The 23,404-nt window shown below is 47.4% G+C and overlaps 1 protein-coding gene across 1 annotated transcript; it reads right to left on the bottom strand.

Annotated features, from left to right (window-relative positions):
* Positions 1 to 571: 571 nt before the first annotated feature.
* Positions 572 to 23,302, bottom strand: AARS1 (alanyl-tRNA synthetase 1). The gene is made up of 21 exons (XM_032424327.1): positions 23,229 to 23,302; positions 19,948 to 20,112; positions 16,351 to 16,539; positions 15,974 to 16,119; positions 13,812 to 14,003; positions 12,575 to 12,719; positions 12,074 to 12,219; positions 11,355 to 11,463; positions 11,049 to 11,199; positions 10,198 to 10,322; positions 9,627 to 9,771; positions 8,588 to 8,766; positions 7,300 to 7,413; positions 5,891 to 6,097; positions 5,195 to 5,379; positions 3,733 to 3,841; positions 2,930 to 3,043; positions 2,215 to 2,334; positions 2,014 to 2,100; positions 1,470 to 1,583; positions 572 to 1,120 (listed from the first exon to the last, which is right to left on the bottom strand). Exons 2-21 carry the CDS (start codon positions 20,089 to 20,091, stop codon positions 935 to 937), a joined length of 2,907 nt encoding a protein of 968 aa, XP_032280218.1. The 5' UTR covers positions 20,092 to 20,112; positions 23,229 to 23,302; the 3' UTR covers positions 572 to 934.
* Between the last annotated feature and the right edge of the window lie 102 nt (positions 23,303 to 23,404).

The following is a 23,404-nucleotide window of genomic DNA, read 5'->3' as shown; positions in this document are numbered from 1 at the left end:
GGCCCCACAGCCACCTCTTGTACCCAGCAAACGTGAAATCAGCCAGAGCCAGCACAAGCAAGCAGTACCTTTAAACCTCCCCCACACAGGGTTTCCAAACCCAGCTGTCTTCAGATCTGAATGAAGGACTCAGGACCAGGCAGGTCCCAAACCTCACCCTTCATCTTCGGGTCAGGAAGCCAGGAATGATGGGTCAAAGGGGTACCCGAAATACCCCCTGCAGCAGAGAACACCTCTGACCTCCCCCAGACCACTCAACATCACGAGGCAGGGGAGGAGGGACACAGGCCTAAGAAATGCAGAGCTTCCCCTAGGAACTGCTTCCAGTAACCCCACGGCCCATCTTCTGTTCAATGCTGAATGCCTCTCTCCATCTCACCCCCCCCAATTCCCCATTCTATGGGGCACCTCCACCGATGTCTTCAGGTAATCCCAGTGGCTATTCCCAAAGTTCAGGAGTCTGGAGCTGGACTTGGTGCGGACCGCAAGCCGAAGCCAGTGGGAGCCACAGGCTGTCACATGGGGGCTCATACGGGAGGCGGGTGGTTAGGAGAACACATGGCGTCATCGGGTATTGCACAGAGTCCTTTTATTCTCTGCAGCAAAAAGGATCCCTCCCTACAGACCCAGACCCTCAGGCCCGCAAAGAACTCTATCTACAGACACGAGCAGGACGATGATAAACAGCAATCCTGGGGTAGTGGTTTTAGACGATGGCGCTGGTGTGTAGGGCTTAGGGCAGAAATGTAATGTGTGCCATGAGTCATAGGCCAGCTCCCAGGTGAGTGAGTTCCAGTTACTGCTGGGTTAGGAGGACAGATGGGGGTTTTTAAGGGTCCCAAGATCCCAAAGTCCTCGTGGCAGATGGAGAGCTGGCTGGACGGATGCATCGGGTGAAGGCAGGCTGCTTCCCAGCGGAAGCTGCCCCTACCCCTCAGTTCTTCACATCTCCCAGGCGGAGCTGGGCAAAGGAAGTGGCCAGCTGCAGGGCCTCCTGCAGGCAGCCCACATTCTTGCCTGTGGCCTGAGCAGACACATCTTTGCCACCACCTTTGCCGTCCATCAGGCCTGACACCTGCTGCACCCACTCACTGGCTTTCAGGCCCCTGTTGGCTGCATTCTGGAAGACAGGAGAAGTGGGAGTCAGGACAGAAGACGAGACTGAGGAAGACATGGAGAGGGGACGAAATGAAAAAGGATGGGGGAGCCACAGAGCCCCACTCCTGCCCTCCTGGGTGCTGCCGCCAGGGCTGAGGCACAAGGAGTCGCCAAGCCAGGTATCACCACAGTGAAACGTGTCCAAGGAGAGGGCCCAAGAGGGGGGGTGCCGGAGGAGGTGACAAACGGGGCCAGGAGGATGGCTGTTTCTAACTGGCTGCACACTCAAAAGGCTCTTGGCAAACAACTGTAAGAACCACGAAGCTTCCAACACCACTCCCCACGGGCACGGGGCTGCAGGGTATTCTGACCTGGGGGACTTGACACAAGCACGTTATCTTGCCGGCTTCATTGTCCACTGTGAAGAGCATGGCAGAGGTCTGAGGGGAATGCGTCTTGAAGAGCTTCAAGGCTTCATTCAGGGCCTGTGGGGAAAGCTGCTGTCAGGCCAGGCCTGGGGAAGGGGAGCCATGCTCTCCACCATGCAGCGAGTCTGCAGAGCCCAGTTCTCTGAGCACCCCCTGCCACCCTCCCCCTTCTAAGAGCAGGTGCTGGTCCCAGGAGACTGTACGGGGAAGAGGACCCAAGCACAAGGCCCTGCCCACACTCCAGCTCTGAGGTTTGCCTTCCATCCCCAGGAGCTGTAGCTCTCCAGCCACAGATCCCTCCATGGCTCAGCCTAACCTCAATCCCAGAGAGCGGGCCCTCAGACTACCACTCCACCACTCCACTCAGAGCCACAAAGCTCACACTTCAGCCACCAGAGGGCTGAGATCCCAAGAGGAGACAAGCAGTGGACAGGCACAGAGCGGCACGTGGAGGCCCAGCCCCCCCCCCCCAGCCCCCCCCGGTTGCCTTGGCTGAGGCACCACTCTCCATCTCCAAGATGACAAGGGGCTGGTTGGGGTTGCTGTCAATGAGCTGCTTTGTCTTCTCCAACACCTGCAAGGAAATCCAGAAGAGAGGCTCAGGTCAAAGGCCCAGACAGCTCACCACACAGTCTCCACCACATGAGTCCTCAGACTCCCTTCCAGCCACCAGCATGGCAGCACTCACTCGCTTCTGGACATCGGCTTTGCTAGCCCGGTCTAGGTCATCCATGATCTTCTTCAGGGATTTGAGATCCTCCCGGAATTCATCCTTCTGCCACTGGGGGATGACTGCAGTGGCCAGGGCCTGGAACCAGAACCAGAATACCACTGGAATCCAGACCACAAGGAGCTAGGATACGAGGCCCAAGCCTATCCCACCCTTCTGGCTTTGAACACCAAAGTGTTCCCTGACTAGTATCCAGAAGGAAAGAGAAAACAAAAAACAAAAAGGTATCCAGTAGCCTGGAGACCACTCTATGAGCAACTACGGCGCTGTACCCATTAGGGCGAGAGAGAAAGGGGCAGACAGAGAGAGCTGGGACCCCCTGTAAGAGCTGGTCCCTACCAGGCAGTGAACACAGCCTATGATGGGCTCACGGGAAGCCTCCACGTATTAACAGACATGAGAAGGCCTGGAAACAGTGGGCACCCCTTCCCTCAACCCCCTCAACACTGGTGCCCACTCCTGCTTACAACAGGCCCTGCCATCGGCAGTGGGGGCAGCAAGCAGATTCCAGGGGTCCGCAGCCCAGGATCCACAGAGCCCCCTTTGCAAGGCTGCCAGACAACAGAAGTCAGGTCAAAGAGCCACTGCACTGAGAGCCAGGACCTGAGACTTCTTCAGGGAGTGTCTGATGTATCAGCCCCGAGCAGGGCCTGAGAAGGGAGGCCGCCCCTACCTCACCAAGGTCAGCGATCTCCCTCTGCACATCCTTATTTGGCGCAGTCTGGGCTTTCACTTTGGCCTCCATGACAGAGAGCGTGTTCTTCAAGCTCTCTGCTTTCCTGAGGGCCTGGAGAGGGACAGAGCTGTAAACCTGGTCAGGTAACTTTCAGCTTCAGTGCCATCTGTAAACTGTGGCAAGCACTGAAGGCAGGTTATGGAACAACACACCCCCAAGTCACCAGAAGTTCCTCTGCCTTCAGGGAGCAAGTGTTGGCCGCCTCATGCCCCGGGAAGGAGCACCCTCCTCACACATCTGACCAGCGGAAAGGCTGCACTACCTCAGGCTCAGGGGATAACCAAGAACCCCCAAGTCAGAAGCCCTTCTCACCCCAACGAAATGATCGATCCTCAAGCCTCAGCACCCCTCAGGCCCCAGCCCCAGTCCCCACCCCGGGGCAACTATCCCCGTACACTATGTGTCTTGAACTAGGCATGTACCCCCAGGGAGACGTGAATGCTGGGGACACTGGAAGCTACAGCCAAATTATGCCTTACCCTCCTAGAGACAGATAGATGATGGGGTCAATGGCAGAATTTACATATATTTTTAAAGATTAAACACAGTACAGCTAAGCAGTCCTGTGCGGTGGTGGCTCTCTTCTGCCAGGTGGGAGTCCCTGGAGGACAGTTCGGGGGGAGCACTGTACTTCCAATTCTGAGCGCAGCAGCTACGGAACCGTCTACACTCCAGATTCACAGACTGCGCTCCTCCTGCCTTGTGCAAATAAGCCACAAGCCACAAACTGCCACGCTCACCTTCTGGGCTTCGGCCCCTGTGACGGCAACAATCCTCCGGATGCCCTTGGCAATAGCTTCTTCACTCACAATCACAAAAGCTCCCGCGTGACTTGAATTCCGCAGGTGCCTGAATGGCAGAGCACAAAGTCCACGGTGACAAGAGGGCCCACACACCCTGGTCCTTACCACACCCGGGAGCCCATGGTGAGGGCCTGAGGTCTCTGAAGTTCCGGGAAGCTCCCTCAAGGGGACGGTGGGAAGAGGCCCTTCACGTGGATTTCAGGGGAGGACTCAGGCCAGGAAGCCCAGGAAAGTCAGAGAAAGCCTAGCTGGGGCTGAGAACACACTGACACTGAGCAAAACACCACCTTTCTGAGCTTCAGTGTTCTCATGTATAAAATGCGGAGAAATCTCCCTCACGGGACTATTGTGAAACTTAAATGAGATCAAACAAAAGTGCTTTGTTATCCTTAATGCCCAATAGAACGTTCCTGCTGGCAGGCTCTACGTTCATTCCTATTTCTGGTCCTCTTTGGAACAGAAACTATATTCTTCTGTCCCTGCCACTAGCTGAGACTATCCAAGGATTACCTTTAAAATCTCACCACAATCCTGTAAAAAGGTTTTATTCCCCAGGCGCTCAGAGAACCTCAAAAGCTCATTAACTTTCAGTCACTGTGACAGTGGTGTAAAGGCTTTGCAAGCAGCTTCCTGTGCTCTCAAGAAGGTAGAAAGAGGCATTAATAAGGCAGAGTGGGACTCAGGTGAAAGCCCAATTCAGCTGGGCAGAGGGAGGCCAGGAATGTGGTGCCCCAGATCCCTACCCCATCCTCCACACATGCACCTGTTCCCTGCCTGCTGCTTGCAGGAGGCCCCGGATGGGCTCTACCATGGCCTTAAGAATGTTCTTCTCAACAAGATTCCCCTGTAAGCAGGAACATCCCAGGCCACCACACCATCCCAAAATGACCCCAAGGGCTACAGACGACTCCAAGTTGGAAGAAACAAGTGGCTCTTGCAAGCCAACCTGAGCTGGGTGTGCTGTGGGGCCTGACACAGAGGCCCTGAGACAATGGGGTTCATGAATCCCCAGGAATGGAGAAGGGCTAGGACCAGCTCAGGAGCTTGGTGAGTGCTCCACGGCCTTCCTGAATCCTGAATTCATAGGCCTTCTTGTCAGATCAGCCCAGGACACAAGAGCAAGCAACCATGAACTAAATGTTAAGATCATCCTTTTCCCCGTCCTAGGAAGAATATTTCATCACAAACCTAGGAAATGTCAATGTCGGACACCAAGGGGTCTGACAGGAGCACAGGACCCTAAAGTCCTTGGGAATATTGTCTGGGAAGTATATTTCTGAGAACTTCATTTCGACCTTAGAAAAACAAGAGTGGGTCTAGCCTATTACTCACATCCTCCCAGGAGAGCACCAAATTAACAAAAAGCGAGTCCATCCACTGCTCCCCCTGATGTACTCACGTTCCCCCACAGAACTCAACAGAAGTGAGCGAGCCAGCAGGGCCAGAGGGGTCATCCAACAGCTCGGACACTGGGACCCCAATGGAGACGACTCGCACAGGGTCAGGATAGGTTTCATCAAACACAGCCCGTAGGCCCTGGATGGCTTTAGCTGCTGCCAGGGGACAATCCTGGGTGTAGACGGGCTGCCAGGGAAAAAAGACAGAAAACAGCTGGGAAAAGATCTTCTCTGGAGGTGCAGAAGGAAGTGGCAGAGGCAGCCCAGTCTTACAGGCAGGACTCTGGTTTCTAGTCCTAGCTCTCATCACGTGCCCTGAGCCTCCTGAAATAAGGCACCACATGTGAAGTCAAGGAGATCAAAATAGGAATTTCCAATTATTTTGCTAAACTGCGAACCAAATCTTCTTCCATATAAGATGCGCTACATGTGAAGAAGACAGAACCAGAAGAGCTCTGGAGGGAGTGGAGCAAAGACCTCCCTCCGCTCCCTCCCCAGAGGCCCTAAGGCCCCTCCACGGGATGCCACCACTCCCTACTCCCCATGCAGTTGAGAATCACTGCTTCAAACAGTGCTCGGCAGGATGTGGTCCAATGAGGAAGAGCATCAGGACTGAGGAGAAGGCTCCACGGAGAGAAGTGCCGGTGCAGGAAGGAGCGGGGCTCACGACCCAAGGGCTGACGCACAATCTGACCTACCTTGGCTGCCTCAATCATCCCACTGGCAATCTCTTCAGCCTTCTTGATCTGCTGAGTGGACATGGCTCCCTTGGCAGTGAAGTCAAACCGAAGGCGGTCAGGAGCAACCAGGGAGCCTCTCTGGTCAGCTTCCCCAAGCACGGAGCGCAGAGCGAAGTTCAGGATGTGTGTGGCTGTGTGGTTGCTCATGATGGGCCTCCGTCGGGCCTGTGAAAGGCAGGGATGGCTGGTGGAGAGGTCTGCCAGTCATCCCCCAACACCTGCTCTCTCCTTCCCGACTGCTAGAATTTTAAGCTGGACATGTGGCTGCCCGGAATAAGGGCTACATTTCCCTGCTTCCCTTGTAGCTAGTTGTGGCCATCTGACTACATTCTGGTCAGTGGGTTGTGAGCAGATGTGATACACACCCTTAAAAGGGAAGGAACATGCCTTCCCCTTCCTCTTTCCCACTGCCTAGAATAAGAAATAAGAGTTGGCAAATTATGGCCTGTGGGCCAAAATCCAGCCTTTTGTCCATTTTTATAAACGGGTTTATGGGAACACAGCCATACCCATGTGTTTATATAGCATCTACAACGTGAGAGGTGTACAGTGTGATTGAGATGGTATGGCTCACAAAACCCAAGTATTTACTATCTGGAACTTTCCAAAAACAAACAAGAAAGTTTGTCAACTCCTGGCCTGGAAATGGATCCAGTGGCTACCTTCTTGGACTATGAAATCAGGGGCAACACCCCAGGAATGAGGATAGAAAAACAAGCAAGGAAAAGCTGGGGCCTACGACTTGGTGGGGCAGAGCCTCTGTATCAGCCTGTCCTTTGAGAAACACATTTCTGCCTTGTTTTCAGCTATTGTTATTTGGAGCTCGGTCACATGAACAGAACCTATTTCTTAATTAATACAAGACCCCGGACTCCTAAAGAAGTATTCACGGTTAATCTGGAGAAAGGCGATCCATGAGATGAGTCTATAAATCTCAACTAAGGTCACTGTCATCTGGGGCACCTGGCTGGCTCAGATGGAAGAGCTGGTGAATCCTGATCTCAGGGTTATGAGTTTTGAGCCCCATGCTGGGTGTAGGTTACTTAAAATAAATAAATAGAATAAAATAAAATCACGGCATCTGACTTGAGAACATATCCATTTAGTAACTCACAGTTGCACCCCTCATCTGACTTAGAATATTCTATCTATTCACAGTTTCACTTAGGAGTTACAATCATGACTGGACCAATTTAAAGCCAAAGGAGATGAATTCTTTTCATAACGTGTATCAAGTCACCATGACCTACACTTGAAATACCTTGGAATTTTATATGTCAACTATACCTCGATAAAGCTGATATTTAAATTAAAAAAGGAGAGGATTACTAACCAGGTCCAGTGCCAAGGAGCATAACATAACTCACCTCGTCAATAAACAGCCAGACCTGGTCCCCAACTCTCAGGCTGCCGTAGATGGTCCCTATGTGCAGCACATACCCCCCTCGCACCTGAGCGTTCTTCACTGTGAACTCTGTTTTCTAAGAGGAGTCCAGGAGGAGAACAATATGTAAATAAACCCAGATATATATATACATATATATGTGTGTATATATATGATATCCTCTCTTTATATATACATATTACATTCTCTAAGCCCCTACTTACTAGTGTGTGTGTATACCCTTATACATACATTATACCATTAATACCATTATAGTTATTGTATATATATACACGCACCATTATCCACTGAAAATTAATAAAAAGGAACCACACTGAGGTGGAGCCCGGTGGCTAGAAGGGGAAGCTCCAGCAGGAGCAGTAGTCAATTTCAGAAAGAATTGTCAATTACAGAACCAAGCAGAATCTCAACAGGAAAGAACCATCAAGTAGGGGCCCTAACAAGGAAAGATGCACACTGCATCTCCTCGGAGAAATCAACTACCCCTGCAACTCAGCCAATGAGAAACCATCATCACCCCAGAGCTGTGATTTTCTCCGAGGGACTTTCCTTTAAAACAAGCCCTCCCAACTTCCTCCTCCTCCTTCTCCATGAAATGTCAGTCCCTCTCCTTCCTTTGCTGGACTTGCCTGTGGTTTTGCCATAGCTTGCATGTCCCAAATTGGCAATTCTCTGCAATTTCCCAATAAACTCACTTTTCCTGGTAAAATAACGGTTTCATTTTTACAGTTTAACCATAGCTATTTACCATTAAATATACAGACCACTTTATATGTGTACAAATATATGCATATATAATATACACAGAAACACAGACGTTCCCTTAAGGAGCATCTTAGAGAATTTAAAACCATTGTAGGGAACCTGAAGCCCATGAGACAAGGTAACTCATCCAAGATCACAGAGTCAGCAATGGCAAAGCTAGAGGCTGAGACTTCTGCAAGGAAGTCTGCCCTCCAGAGAGCTACCTCTTCTTATTAATGAGGAAAGCCTGGAGGAATCCAGGATCAACCAGTGCAGCCCGACCGCAGGGATCCTGCTAAGTGGGACCTAATGGCAGTGGGATCAGTGGTACAAGACACAGCTCCCTTGGCCTCAGAAACACTGACGATGGACCACACCCAAAGATCGGTTATGTCTGCTCCCCAAGGCCAAGAGTGTGAGGAGCCAGAAAAGCCACCCCAGGCCAGGCCCGGCCCTCTGTTGGGACGCCCCCATCCCTGGCTAACAAGGATGAACTGCCGGCTCACATCTTCACTGTTGTCCTCAACCTTCACCAGGTAGCCTTCATCATAGGTCTGCCCGCCTTGCTCAGCATAGAAACAGGTCTTGTCCAGCACCACACCACACTCCTGGCCCGTGGACACTTCTTCCACAAACATCTTATCCCTGCGCAGGGCCAGCACTGTAGCCACCGCGCTCTCGAAGGCTGCACAGAAGGGGAAAGCAGGGTCAGTGACTTCTTTCACACATTCGTGGTCGTCATCTGCTGGATTCTATTTCTCAAACTCTCCTTAGGTCTTAATTGTCTAATTTTATTTTACAAGCAAGACCATTAGACTCCACAAAAAGGCTTAACAGCAGGGAATGTTAACAGTCAGCAGAGTGACCTTGGGACCGAGAGGCTTTCCAGGGGAGACTTTCACATCACTGGGACAGTTCTGGTCACTCTGTCTCTGAGCTATTGAACAGTAACCTAGCAAATCTGAGAAGTATTTAGGAGTAGTAATACATTCCCTACTTCCAAGGTCAATTCACAAAGAATGTACTCATTTTGTGGGCTTGCTTGGATAGATTCAGGGATCTCTGCTGAAGTGAAGAAGCGAAAACACGTATTGCCTGTTTCTTTCTTTTGATTCTTAACTTTAATTTACTTATTTAAATTAAGTAATCTCTGTACCCATTGTGGGGCTTGAACTCATGACCCCAAGATCAACAGTCACATGATCTACCGAGCCAGCCAGGCGCCCCTGGACTGCCGCTATCCTGATGCAAAATTCAACAGCCACCGAACATTGTATCAATGCCAATTTCCTGGTTTCCTGAAAGGTGTTACAATTAGGGTAACTGGGTAAAGAGTACGAAGACTGTCCCTAAGTTTTTTCACAACTTCCTATGAATCTATAATTATTCCAAAATGAAGAGGTAGAAGATTAGTTGCCCCGGGTCTCTAGAAGTATAAAATTACAGAACGTGACTCCACAGCACTCCAGGAGAGGCTCTGCCAGTCACCCCAGGTTCCTAATCTGGAGACTCGGCCGAGGTACGCACAGTAACACACGAACGTACCGTAGCTCCCACTGGAGTCTGAATGGTAATTATATTTTGGGGAATCATTTGTTGCTTCCAGACCCTTCTCCCGGAGCTCTTCAATAGCATAGATGTCCAGCATAATGAGGTCTTCCCCACCAGCTCCCTTGCCCTGTGATTTCAGCTGCCAGTAAGAGAAATAACCAAAAGTTACCCTAATGTGGGAAAAAGAATTCTGAAGGACTCCAAATTGCTAAACTAAGCCCAATATAAAGCTCTATAACAGTTTTTCAGTCTCAGCACTACCAACATTTGGGGCCAGGTTAATTCTTTGTTCTAGGAGGCTGTCCACTGTAGGATGTTAAGCAGCATCCTTGACCTCTACCCACTTAATGCTGGTGGCATTCCACCCTCAGCTGTGAAAACCAAAAAATAACTTCATACATTACTGCCAAATATCCCCTGGGGCCAAACTGCCCCTGCTTGACACTCACTGGTCTTGGGAAAAATAGAATTCCAAAAACTTTAATGGAAGGAAACTCTTGTTCTTTGCTGCCAAGTCCTGCCTTGTTTGGTGTCGGGTTTCCTGCTCACTCCCCAAATTCTTTACCTGGGCCAGTTTCCTCTCCTCTTCAAATCCATCCATATCCACCACCAGGCCCTTCTCTTCAGCAATCAGTCCAGTGAGATCCACTGGAAACCCATAGGTGTCATAGAGGAGCCAAGCAGTGTCCCCTACACAGCACAAAGGAACTGTGTAAGAATGACACAGGAAGTCCCCTCCTTTGCCACCCCAAGCCCTTCCCAAAGGAAGCTGACAGTGACAGAAGGAACTGGAGACAAGGCAAGTTAATATTGATTCTGTTCACTTGTCCAGAAAATCCATCAACTCTTTCAGAATTGACCTGGAGGAAGTACAAGAGGTCTCCTGGTAAAGTTCTGTTTCTTAATCAGAACACAAGTCTGTTCAGTTTGTGGAAATTCATCAGGTTTTCCCCTTGTTCATTATACTGCAATACAAATTAAAAAAAATTTTTTTCTGGAATTTTCCAGTCTAGAAAAAACAAAAAAGAAAAAAAGCCAAGTTGCACAACACTATATACCATATATTCCCATTTTTGCTGGAAAACACATACACAGGCCCCTACATACATGTGTATGCAAATAGAAAAAAGCCCTGAGTAGTTATACAACAAACTCTTAAGAACTGTTACCTCTGAGAAATGAGTTTAGGAAAGAGAATCTTCATTTTTAACTTCTGTGTTATTTAAATACTTTACCACAATAACATATTACTTTTACAATTTTACTATAAACCCCATTTTATACCAAAAGCAGTATAACCAAGCTATCCTTAGCCCTTGGGAGACACGGGACTCCACTGTCAATTTTGAAAAAGGGCTTGCCTCTTCTGGAAAGATGAACCAGCCTGGATGAAGAAAGGAACAAACCGGTCCTTACCAGGAATGGTTTTACAATCTCCCAGGCTCTGTATTTTCCGGTCCAAGATGCGGCGTCCTCTGCTGAGAGTCTTGAGAAACTGCACTTCTTCTTCATTAATGATGTCCTTCACCATATCTGGGTCCTTCTTCAGCTCAGGAAATGCGTCTCCCTGGCAAAGGGGAAACAGAGACGTGGGCTCAATGAAGACAGGGACCATTCCATGACCCCCCTAAAAACTCTCATTAACAGTATGCTAACTCCCACCCCATCCCTCTAAGCTACGTGCATTAGGAGAACAGAAGTTAAGCAAGGAGATACACCTACCAAGGACTGGACGACAACGTCTACTAACGTGGCAAAGAACCCCCTGCTGGCATTGAGTTTCTCATGGGAATATCGAACAGCCCGGCGGAGAATCCGTCTCAACACATACCTGAAACAGGCAGAAGACCACCTCCTCTAGACAACCTTCCCAGCTAGGCATTTTGTAATAGGGCTTTTGGAATTCTCCCCAAAGCAACATGACCAGCTTTTTGTCTTTCTCTTTCAGAGACTTTCTTTTATCCTAAGACCTTTTTGTGAGCCCCAGAGGTCATTAACATTAATTCCAGCAGAAAACTCAGGAATATACCCACAAATATGCATCAAGGGTAACCCTGGTTTGTTTTTCTACCACATCCTGCTGACCCAGAGATGGAGGCAAGTTCAGCCCAGATGGCTGATGACCCAAATCCCAGGTCCTGCCTATCAGTAATAAAATTACCCGGGGCTAATCAGTATCTACCCCATCCCACCCTGCCAATATCCTACCAGACAACCTAAAATACAATCTCTATCTTATCTTGTACTTAGCAGCAAAGATTTACTATAGTGGGACTCTGTAACCCAAGCTAAAACTCTCTTAATCCCTAAAAAAATATAGGGATCCCTCCAACCACCTAAAAGGCAAAGAAAACAAGAATAAAGAATGGCTTTAAGTTCCACAGAGAGTCATCAAACTCACAGTGGCAGTCCTAACGCTGCCCCGTGTGTAACAGACTTACCCCCGCCCTGTGTTGTCAGGTCGGCCACCATCGGCCAATGCCACGGTGATGGTCCGGGCATGGTCAGCCAGCACCCGATAGGCCATATCGATCCCATCGGCATCATCAGCACCAACTTTCCCAGCGTATGGCCGGGCACCTGTGCCCTACAGATAAAAACCAGGAGACGGCTCATTAGGAAACACCCTTCTGACACTGCCTTGCCCTAGAAGATTCCAAGAGGACTGAGCAGGCATGGGGGGCAGGATGACCCTCTTGCCAGATCTTTTAACACCAAGAAAGGGGACAGCAAGAGTAAAGAGCCTCCAGTCAGGTCCCTGCACTCAACAAACCACAGTGCCTTGTACTCAAGAGCCTCTTAGGTTATTAACAATTAAACTGACAGATAGTCACAGGTACCCTTAGCTGGCAAAGATAGGATTATTTTATCTTTGACAGTATTGCTAAGAGTCCAACCTAGAAACCTCCAGATGTCTGCAATGTTTGCAATAGGACCAGTACCTTCTGAATGGCTTCGAAGTAAGGAACAAAAAGGTCAGTGTCGTAGTTGGACATCTTATTCTGCAGTACCGACACCAGTCGCTCCAGACCCATCCCTGTGTCGATGCTTTTCTTAGGAAGAGGTTTCAAAATGCCATCGCCTTCCCTGCAGGATCCAGAGAAAGAGGAAGTTGAAACAAGGACTCTAAGTGCCACCTTTTTCCACTGGTTAAAACTCGGTTATGTAGCACAGATTACAGGCTCTGACTATTTGTCATCTGCCTCTGCCTGATTTGGTGGGAGGAGAGTGGAGGGGAAAAGGGATGAAGTACTCTGGGGCCTATTAAAGAGTGAGGCAGGCACTTGGTGGCTCAGTTGGTTAAGCATCTGCCTTCGGCTCAGGTCATGACCCCAGAGTCCTGGGATGGAGCCCCGCATTGGGCTTCCTGCTTAGTGGGGAGTCTGCTTCTCCCTCTGCCTCTGCTGTTCCCTCCCACTTGTGCTCTCTCACTTTCTCTCAAATAAATAAAATCTTAAAAAAAAAAAAAAAAAGTGAGGCAAGCCTCAAGCAAATGAGTTTTTTAAATAATTTTTAAAAAGATTTTATTTATTTATTTGACAGAGAGGGAGAAAGAACGAGCAGGGGGAATGGCAGGCAAAGGGGGAAGCAGGCTCCCAGCCCAACTGAGCCACCCAGGCGTCCCGGAAATGAGCTTTAAAATCGCAGTCCATAGGGGTGCCTGGGTGGCTCAGTTGGTTAAGCGTCCGACTCCTGGTTTCGGCTTAGGTCATGATCTCATAGTTGTGGGATTGAGTCCCTCATCAGGATCTGCACTCAGTGCGGAGTCTGCTTCAGATTCCCTCTCCCTCTCTCCCCCACTCTGTCTGTCTCTGTGTCAAATAAATAAAATAAATAAAATCTTAAAAAATTCAAATAAAATACAATCGCAGTCCAAATTACCGCAAAAATGACATTATAGGAATAGTCCTGAAGCAGGTACTATGTGGAATAAAACTAATTTACAAAAGATTAGGTCCAGCCGTGTCTCAGAGATCAGAGGGAAAGAAAACCTGAGAGAGAAAATCTAAATAACGTCCACAAGATGCCCAGATGCCTTTAGTGCCTGCTTTGGCTCTGCTCCACTGTCCCCAAAGATGAGGATGAGAACATAGCCTTGTGCTCTGAGTTCCTCTTTCTCTACTTGGCTTAGGGAAAGGTGCTGCTATTAGCAGCAACAGTTCCGGGCCCCAAGGCCACCTGTTATACTGGATGAACACAAGGTTCCAAATCTCCAGCACATTGGGGTCATCCTGGTTGACGAGGTGTGCAGCATCCCGGCCACCAATCCGGTCATAGTGGATCTCACTGCAGGGACCACATGGGCCTGTGTCACCCATCTCCCAGAAGTTATCCTTCATGTTGCCAGGGAGGATTTTGGTGTCATCCAGCCTGCGGAGAGTAGGGAAGATAAGCCCAGTTATAGCCATTGACAAGGATTCTGCCCAGATTTGCATCTACTACAAAAGGAGATCCTTATTCATTTCTATTTAAAAAAAAAAAAAGGCGCCCTCCTTGGCAATGACTAATGCTGAGCCTGCACAGCAGGGACTAAAGAAGCAGGACAGGATTCTCACGAGTGACTACAAGAGAATATAAGATATACATAAGTAAACAAAATATCATAACTAAATAAAAATGAGAAAAGATAGGGATAGAGCCTAGAAAGGAACACATGAAAATGAAAACATCTATGCTCAATATGACCAGAATTTAAGCAAATACTTTCTTTGCAAATGTTCCTTCATTTTATTTATTTTTTATTTTACTTATTTATTTTTTTAAAGATTTTATTTATTCATCTGAGACATAGAGATAGAGAGGGAGAGAGGCAGAGGGAGAGGGAGAAACAGGCTTCTCGCTGAGCCAGGAGCCCGACGTGGGGCTCGATCCCAGGACCCTGGGATCATGACCTGAGCCGAAGGCAGACGCTTAACCATCTGAGCCACCCAGGGCCCCTGTTCCTTCATTTTAAAAAATGGAAACACTAGAAGCATTAAAACGCCTGCTGAGTATTTCAAGTCACTTTTCTATGCCCCAATTGAGTCAAGTTTTTCACCTTAAAATGATAACAAAAGGAATTTAATAAGATTAAAATTATTTCTAAAATATTGAACTCTGCTGAGAGCTGCTAGGTAACACAGCACTCAGAAAAGATTGTGCACAATGGATAAAGAGAGTCCAGATATACACAAGCCAAGCAAAACAGGATTCCCGGGGCGCCTGAGTGGCTCAGTCGTTAAGCGTCTGCCTTCGGCTCAGGTCATGATCCCGGGGTCCTGGGATCGAGCCCCACATTGGGCTCCCTGCTCGGCGGGAAGCCTGCTTCTCCCTCTCCCACTCCCCCTGCTTGTGTTCCCTCTCTCGCTGTGTCTCTCTCTGTCAAATAAATAAATAAAATCTTAAAAAAAAAAAAAAAACAGGATTCCCAATCAAGAGTAGTATTTAAGGTTCAAGTGTGTTACTGCTCTAAATGTCCAAGTACATGTAGACCACAGAATCTAACCAAGGAGGGGTTTCAGACCAAGTACCAGGGGAAGCTGGATTGGAATAATATTACTAGAGTAAAAGTAATTAATAAATGAATGAAACAGAGAGACTGTGCTAAGTGTAATAAAAAGCTTTGCCTTTTTTAAGAGTTAAAGTAAAAAGCATAAGAAAATGAACAGGGCGCCTGGGTGCCTCAGTCAGTTAAGTGTCTGACTCTTGGTTTTGGCTCAGGTCATGACTGAGCCCTGTGTTTGGCTCCCTGCTCATCATGGAGCCTGCTTGAGATTCTCTCTCCCTCTCCCTCTGCCCCTCCCCCTACTCACCTCTGTCACTCTCTCTCAAACAATTCTTAAAAAAATAGAAAGAAAGAAAGAAAGAAGGAAAGAAGAAGGAAAGAAGGAAGGAAAGAAGGAAGGAAGGAAAGAAGGAAGGAAAGAAGGAAGGAAAGAAGGAAGGAAAGAAGGAAAGAAAGAAGGAAAGAAAGAAAGAAAAAGAAAAGAAGAAAGAAAGAGAAAGAAAGGAAAGAAGGAAAGAAAGAAAAAGAAAAGAAGAAAGAAAGAGAAAGAAAAGAAAAGGAAAGAAAGAAAAGAAAGAAAGGAAAGAAAGAAAGAAAAAGAAAGAAAGAAAGAAAGAAAGAAAAAGAAAGAAAAGAAAGAAAGAAAGAAAGAAAGAAAGAGAAAGAAAGAAAGAAAGAAAGAAAAGGCAACAAACGCACCAAAGGATAATTGCTCCCAGTCACTCCCCCCTCCACCTCAAAATGCATAGCCCAAAACAGGAAATGGCAATGCACTCCAAGCCCTAATACCCCACTGTGGCACCAAGTCAGAAATCACCTCATTCCTCCACACTCAACATGTGAGATGCATTCTTACCCCAGGTTTTGCCAAATCTGTCTGCACTCCAGGTCTGGTTCTAAGCCAGCTGCTTCATCCCCACCAAAGTAAGTAACGTAAAGTCTCTCAACTGGAATGCCAAACTCTTGGGTGAGAAGCTCCAGAGCCATCTTACATGCCAATTCCTACGAAAAGAACAAAAAGAAAGATGTGGAATGTGGCCAAACCAAAATCTATTAGTCTGAGTAGAAACAGTCCAGATCCTAGGAATCCAAATATAAAACTATAACATCTTCACTATCAACCCAGACAAATTCAGGATCAATTTATACAAGACATCCAAAACATAATCTGAAATCATCAAATGCTAGGCACTGCTTCCAGGAAGTCTTAGTAGACCTCCTCTTTGAGCTTACCTTGAAGTAATCTCCAAAAGACCAGGAACCCAACATCTCAAAGAAGGTGTGATGATAGACATCCTTGCCCACATCATCTAGATCATTGTGTTTGCCCCCAGCCCGGATGCACTTCTGGGTATTGGCAGCTCTGCTCAGCTTGGCCATAGGGTGAGATGGGTCAATAGTGTTCAGAAAGATGGGTTTGAACTAAAAAAGAAAGGGAACGTTTCAGCTTTGACAGAGTTGCAGATCTATCAGGGGGTGACATGGTGGCAGGAAGAGACCACACAGAAACTGTTCAGTTTGTGATTTAATCAGCCTGGAATACAGAAACTCGCGAGGCACGTGGCCTGCTGGGGCCACAGCAGAAGCAGCCTATCTTGGAGCAGCTTCTCCCTGGTCCTAGTTCTCAAACGGTCCCCACCATTGCCAGCAACACCACCTGTACCAGGGAAACACCTGCTGGATCTGTGGTAACAGTCAGAGGTTGATGTGGTGAAATCCAAGCTTCCTCAGGAGTCTCTGGTGGTCAGGGCTTATAACATCTTTCTTGAAGAACTTTTTCTAAAAGTGATGTGTTGGGGGCGCCTGGATGGCTCAGTCGGTAGGGCAAGCAACTCTTGATCTCAGGGTCATGAGTTCAAGCCCCACGATGGGCACAGGACTTACTTAAAAAGAAAATAAATAAATTTTAAAAAGTGATGTGCGGGCTTAATGGTGATAAGGAAGAAAAAAAATTGAGATCTATTAAGGGAATAAAATCAGCACAACTTGGGGCGCCTGGGTGGCTCAGTCGTTAAGCATCTGCCTTCAGCTCAGGTCATGATCCCAGGGTCCTGGGATCGAGCCCCGCATCGGGCTCCCTGCTCAGCCAGGAGCTGCTTCTCCCTCTCCCACTCCCCTTGCTTGTGTTCCCTCTCTCGCAGTGTCTCTCTCTGTCAAATAGATAAATAAAATCTTTAAAAAAAAAAAAAAAATCAGCACAACTTGATGAACGACTGATGTGCAGAGAGAAGGTATTATTTTGCTCTGAGGATTTATCAAGTTATACTTTGACGTATCATTGTTATGTAACTTTGCTTTATTTTCCCACTAGACCTGACCAATTTGGTAACCACTAGTCACCTATGACTTGTACAATTAATTAAAATGAAATTATTAGTAATTAATTAAAATTTTTTAAAAACAAAAAATTCTGTTCCTCAGTCACATTAGCTCAATAACCATGCATGGGGTGCCTGGCTGACTCAGTCAGTGGAGCATGCAACTTCTGATCTCAGGGTTGTAAGTTCGAGTCCCATGCCGGCTGTAGAGATTACTTAAATAAGTAAATAAATAATTTAAAAACCTAAAAAAAAAAAAAACCATCACGCATGGCTGGTGGCTGCCATGCTGGGCACCCGGCTATAGAACATTACCATCATTGCGGAAGTTCCATTTGACAGTTCTAAACTAGACCATGAACTCCTTAAAAGCAAAAACTTTATTACTTATCTTTGTATATCCAGTACCTAGCATAGTACCTGAAAAAGGGCAGATGCCTAATAAATACTATTTTTAAACTTTTTTTTTTTTTTAAAGGAGCAAAAACCCATCAAGGTATTTCTGATTACGAAGCGGTATAGCACAGAAGTTAAGCAAACAACTACCGGGTTCCAATCTACCCTCCAGCATTCACCAGCTACGTCAGCTTGGGCAATTTACTTGAGCTGTCAGTGCATCAATACAGAGTGAGGATTAAATGAGTCAGCTCACGTAAAAGACAGAGAACAGTGCCTGGCACAAAGTAAGTGTGACACACAACAGTCTAATCATTACTGTTACTCAGAGAACGTTAGCGCACTGGACTCCCATGGTTCCTCTAACAAGTACAGTCGGCACATGTGGGAGAAGACAAAACCCATGCCTAGGAATGCCAGAGTAGAACAGAACCTTCCCAGTGTTCCAAAAACCCACCCCCTTGCAAGTCCACATAAAATTAGTGCCCCCTATTCCAGGTGTAGACAAAGGACTCGACGCACACACATAATTGAAAACATGTGTATAATTGTAAGTTAATGTTATACAAGACAGAAAATGTTCCCACTGGGGCGCCTGGGTGGCTCAGTTGGTTAAGTGTCTGCCTTTGGCTCGGGTCATGATCCCAGGGTCCTGGGATCCCTGCTCAGCAGAGAGTCTGCTTCTGACCCTCCCCTGTACTCAAGTTCTCGCTGGCTCTCTCTCTCTCTAATGAATAAATTAAAAGTCTTAAAAAAAAAAAAGAAAGAAAGAAAATGTTCCCACTGCTTCTAATTTTCTATGCCAGGAAAGAAAAGAAAATGTCAACTTATCACTTAGTGCAGAGTGAGACACATTCTAAGGGCCAGTCGGTCCACTGGGGTAAAGAGCGTTCCAAGAAAACCACCAAGGAAAGCCCTGAAGACACTATGTAACCTGAATCCACTTCCAGTCCACAATCAGCCTGATAAACAGTGTTCAATATCACAACCAAACTTTCAAATTATCTTTTATAGCTCAACTGCCCCAAACATAAATCCTACTAATAAAGTTTCATCAGTAGTGGACCCAAATTGGCATTGGTGGCAGAAGCTTCAAGAAAGAGTTTAAAAAAAAATCAATATGGGCATCTGACTTTTAGATTTTGGCTTAAGTCATGATCTCAGGGTCCTGGGACAAGCCCCATGTGGGGTTCCAAGCTCAGCGGAGAGTCTGCTTGAGATTCTCCCTTCCTCTCCCACTACCCCTCCCACCCACCCCCCCACACGCACACATTCTCTCTCTAAATAAATAAATCTTTAAAATTAAAAAAATAAAAATAATAGAAAAGTTTAAAAAAATCAAAAAAGGTGAATGGCTCAGAATGGGAATGAAAGCAAAGCTTTGAAAAGAATCTTGAAGTACTCACTTATTTTATAAAGAAAAAAACAAGGGGGGGGGGTCCCTGAGTGGTTCAGTCCATTAAGCATATGCCTTTGGCTAAGATGATGATTATCAGGATCCTGGGATGGAGCCCCCCATCGGGCTCCCTGCTCAGTGAAGAGCCTGCTTCTCCCTCTCCTGCTCCCCCTGCTTGTGCTCTCTCTCTCAAATAAATAAATAAAATCTTTAAAAAAAGAAAAGAAAAGAAAAAGATATAGAAAAAAACAAAGAAAATGAAGACTTGAAGGAGAATCACGGTAGCTGGGTCAATAGGTCTCTTCAGGGCTCAGCAAGATTAACCTAGCCAATGACTCTAAAAAAACACAGCTTTTTCCTTAGAATAATAAAGGCAAAACTTCATACAGACTAGGGGCACCTGGTTGGCTGAGTCAGTAGGACATGTGACTCTTGAACCTCGGGGTCATAAGTTCAAGCCCCACGCTGGGCAAAAAAAAAAAAGTTAAAAAAAAGAAGGGGCGCCTGGGTGGTTCAGTCGTTGAGCGTCTGCCTTTGGCTCAGGTCATGATCCCAGGGTCCTGGGATCGAACCCCGCATCCGGCTCCCTGCTCCACGGGAAGCCTGCTTCTCTCTCTCCCACTCCCCTTGCTTGTGTTCCCTCTCTCTCTGTGTCTCTCTCTGTCAAATAAATAAATAAAATCTTAAAAAAAAAAGAAAGAAAAAGGAAAAAACCCTTACCTGGTTCATGCCCGCATTGGCAAAGAGCAAAGTGGGATCATCCAATGGGATGGTGGCAGATGAGTGAACATAGGTGTGCTCATTTCTCTTGAAGAAATCTATAAATCGCTGCCGGATTTCACTTGCTGTTAGGGTCGAGTCCATCTTGAAAATAACCCTATGGAACTAACCACAGAAAAAATGAAGGAAAATTAGGGGGAATTGAAACTAAGATATGTAGGCATTACACAAGACTCCTGGCTTCTCAGGCCAAGTCAAAGCAGGACACCGGTAAGCTGTTTGATCCTAAAACCTCTATGTTGTAACATCCAAGGCTAAAATCATTATCGAAGCAAAACTTGCTGCACCAGCAAACAAGAGCTCCACGTGTTCTTCCTTCCCATGACAACCTCAATAGGTTCAATACACCAACACATCAAGTAGAGCAGGAGTGTTTTCTTCATGTGTTCATTTATTCCAAAATATGAAGATGTACACTGCATCCTCTGTGCCAAGGCTTGGCCAGGAATTAGGAAATGGGAATAAAAACCTCATGGTTTACAATCCAGCAGAGAAGCCTACTAGGGCTGGGAGGATGCTCAGGAGACCTGGGTTCCAGTCCCAGCTGTAAACCCTTACAGAGTCACTTCACCTCACCAACAAATGGAGGGGTCCATACGAGATGAACTCTAAGGCCCCCTCCAGCTCTGTGTTCATCTACATGCCTAGAATCTTGCAAAGTCCCATTATCCCTAAAGCCAGGGTCTCTAGGTTTGGCCTGACCATCTTGGGGAGGCTGCTGTCAACAGCAGTGGACCTGGGGATGGGCCTAGTTATACAAGGGACTGCCTGCAAGTAGGACTATACCTGCCTCCATCTAGCCTGAGCACCCCCAGAACAACTGGCAGGCTGACTGCTACCTTCCCAGCTATTAGGTTACTAGGAGGTGAGGATGTTGCAGCCACCCTGAGGAGGTCAGCTCAGAGCCAAAGAGAAAGGGGTTCAGAAGAGAGAGAAATTTAGGAAATGAAACAACTTGACAATTTCAAAGCCCTTTCACATCCATTACGATTTCCCTGAGAGGCAGGATGGAGAAAAGTGACAGCCCTTGGTGGGCAGGTGCCAGTCACTGGCATGGTGCCATAGTGCCATCAGCACTGGGAAAATGGGAACCCTCTGGCTGACATTAGTCTCTAGAGTTCAAGACCCAACTCTAACCATAAAAAAGTCACTTTGTCCCAAATTTGTTTCCTTTTGTTTCCTTTTTTTGTTTTTTGGGTTTTTTTTTTTTAAAGATTTATTTTTTGAGAGAGAGAGAGCGAACACAGGGGCACAAGTGTGGGGGAGGGGCAGAGGGAGAAGCAGACTCCCTGCTTCGATCCCAGAACTCTGAGATCATGACCTGAGCGGAAGGCAGACGCTTAACCCACTGAGCCCTGTTTCTTTTGTAAAAAAAGTAGTATCTAACTCTGCCTACTCCACCCGGCTGTTGTGAGACTCAATACCCATCAGTTATTTGGAAGCAACTTGTAAACTGGAAAGCACTAAAGGAACATGGATGCTATTACTTCAAGTCACTTAGTGCAAAGTTGTTTCTTCCCTTCTAAGGAAGATGAAGATGTACACAGTGATTTATGGTTAATCACAATTTCAAATGATTAATTCACAATTCAATCAACTCATTACTCAAACCAAAGCCCTTTGGCCAAAAAGATGGTGAAACACGGGGGCTGAAAGAGCCCAAGAGCAGACCAAAACTCCCACCGATAAGGACTTTTATGTCCTTGCAAAGGAGTCAAGGCTAGGGTTTTTAGAAACTTTGCCACACCACATCCCTCCTCATCATGACTCTCAATGAATCTTAATGGTGGCAAAAATGAATGTACAGTGCCAGTTCTGACTGAGCAACATCTGAGCAGTTTCAAAATGTTCCCTGCTCCTCCTCTAAACAGGCTGAGGTAAATAAGCTGTATTCCAAAAGACTCGTAAATCTCCCATTTTGCTTACTCATTCAACATATATAAATGCATACTGTGCCAGGAACCAAGATGAATGAGTCTATGCCCTCAACGGGGAGACAGTCATATAGAAAGAACTGCAAAATGATGTAAGGATCCAATATATTCACTATAAGCCCTACAGAGGCAGGGACTCTTAAAAGCCATGTCACCATCACAAATTCATTTATTCAATATATACTGGAACGCTGTATGTATTGTATATCCACTGGAAGGTGGCAGAAAGGATGGAGATTCTACTTCCCAGCACAGGCTGTAAAGGTCTTGAGTACCTTAAATCACACCGGCCTTTGGGTTTAAGGATCCAGTGGTAGAACCTTTCAATGTGCTCTTCATTTGCCAAGTAAGCTGTCTACCCTGCCCCACTCTTGCCCATTTCCTAGTTAACTCCTCAATTTTGATATATCAATTCCGAAGACACTGATTTAAGGAAGCCTTCTCCTTCTTGATCCCAGATTCTCCCTATCTTTTTTTTTCCTCATAGCTCCAAGTGTCTTCCTTTATAACTTCCACACCCATTGGACTGCTTGCTCCATGTCCATCTCCCCCATCAGGCTGTAAGTTCCACCCCCGTGAGAATCATGACTGGCTTTTTTGCTCACCATAGGGGAACAGCTTCAACATCTAGTACAACGATTGCTAAATAAGTATTTCAGGATTAGTATGGTCCTTTAATAGCAAACTGTTAGCGAACTTAAAGCACACCGGGAAATGCAGACTCTCTTTAAAAGTAACAGCAGAACATGATGGGGCATAGGAAGTGCTTCCAGATGAACCTGAACCAGTACCAGCTAGTTTTAAGAATTCAGGAAATGGCTCATAGGGGAATTACACCCATCTAGACCACCCTCGCGCCCCAACCCCCACAACCTCCTCGCCCGCCCCTGGGGGATTAAAACCTCAGCTTTGGGCGGGTAGTCAAGGGCAACCGTGATCCTCCCAAGGTCTTGGTCCTCGGCAAGGCCACCCGCGGCCACTCCGCCACCGGCGCTTAGGGGGCTACAATATGCCTCTCTCCCGCTGCGCTGTAGCCAGGCGGCTGCCCCGGCCCCGAGTCCAGTCCAGGCCCCGGTTCCAGTCCAGGCCCCGGTTCCAGTCCAGGCCCCGGTTCCAGAGGCCTCGTGGAGCCTGGCCCCAGGGACCCGCTGGGGCGGCTGCGCTTTCAGGCCCCCGACCCAGCAGCTCTAGCGGCGCCGCAAAACTCTCCGAGGCCCATCTGCTTCTCCCGAGGGTCGCCGTCCCTAACTCTTCCCTCATAGCCCACCACCCTGAGCCAGAGGTTACCTGTCCCCGCTGACGCGCAGCAGCAGCACCCGCCAGGAGTCTCAACAGACCGCAACCCGCACAGCCCTGCCCAATCAGAGCGCCCCGATGGAAAGTGCCCCGCCTAGATTTACCTTTACGAGACACTTATTGGTCAGCTAACATGCCAATCAACTCGAGCACGAATCAGCTTACTA

Source organism: Phoca vitulina, unplaced genomic scaffold (genome assembly GCF_004348235.1).
Source record: "Phoca vitulina isolate PV1807 unplaced genomic scaffold, GSC_HSeal_1.0 scaffold30, whole genome shotgun sequence".
In the NCBI taxonomy this organism is placed as follows: Eukaryota; Metazoa; Chordata; class Mammalia; order Carnivora; family Phocidae; genus Phoca; species Phoca vitulina.
The sequence above is the reverse complement of the archived record's forward strand: the minus strand, read 5'-3'. Positions and strand labels throughout refer to the sequence as shown.

Coding starts and splice junctions, on each gene's coding strand:
- AARS1 (XM_032424327.1), bottom strand. CDS start 20,091: ATGGACTCGACCCTAACAGCAAGTGAAATCCGGCAGCGATTTATAGAT. Junction 3,044..3,732: donor CAGGGGCCGAAGCCCAGAAG/GTGAGCGTGGCA, acceptor GTCCCTCTCCAG/GCCCTCAGGAAAGCAGAGAG. Junction 2,101..2,214: donor AAGCCGATGTCCAGAAGCGA/GTGAGTGCTGCC, acceptor ATTTCCTTGCAG/GTGTTGGAGAAGACAAAGCA.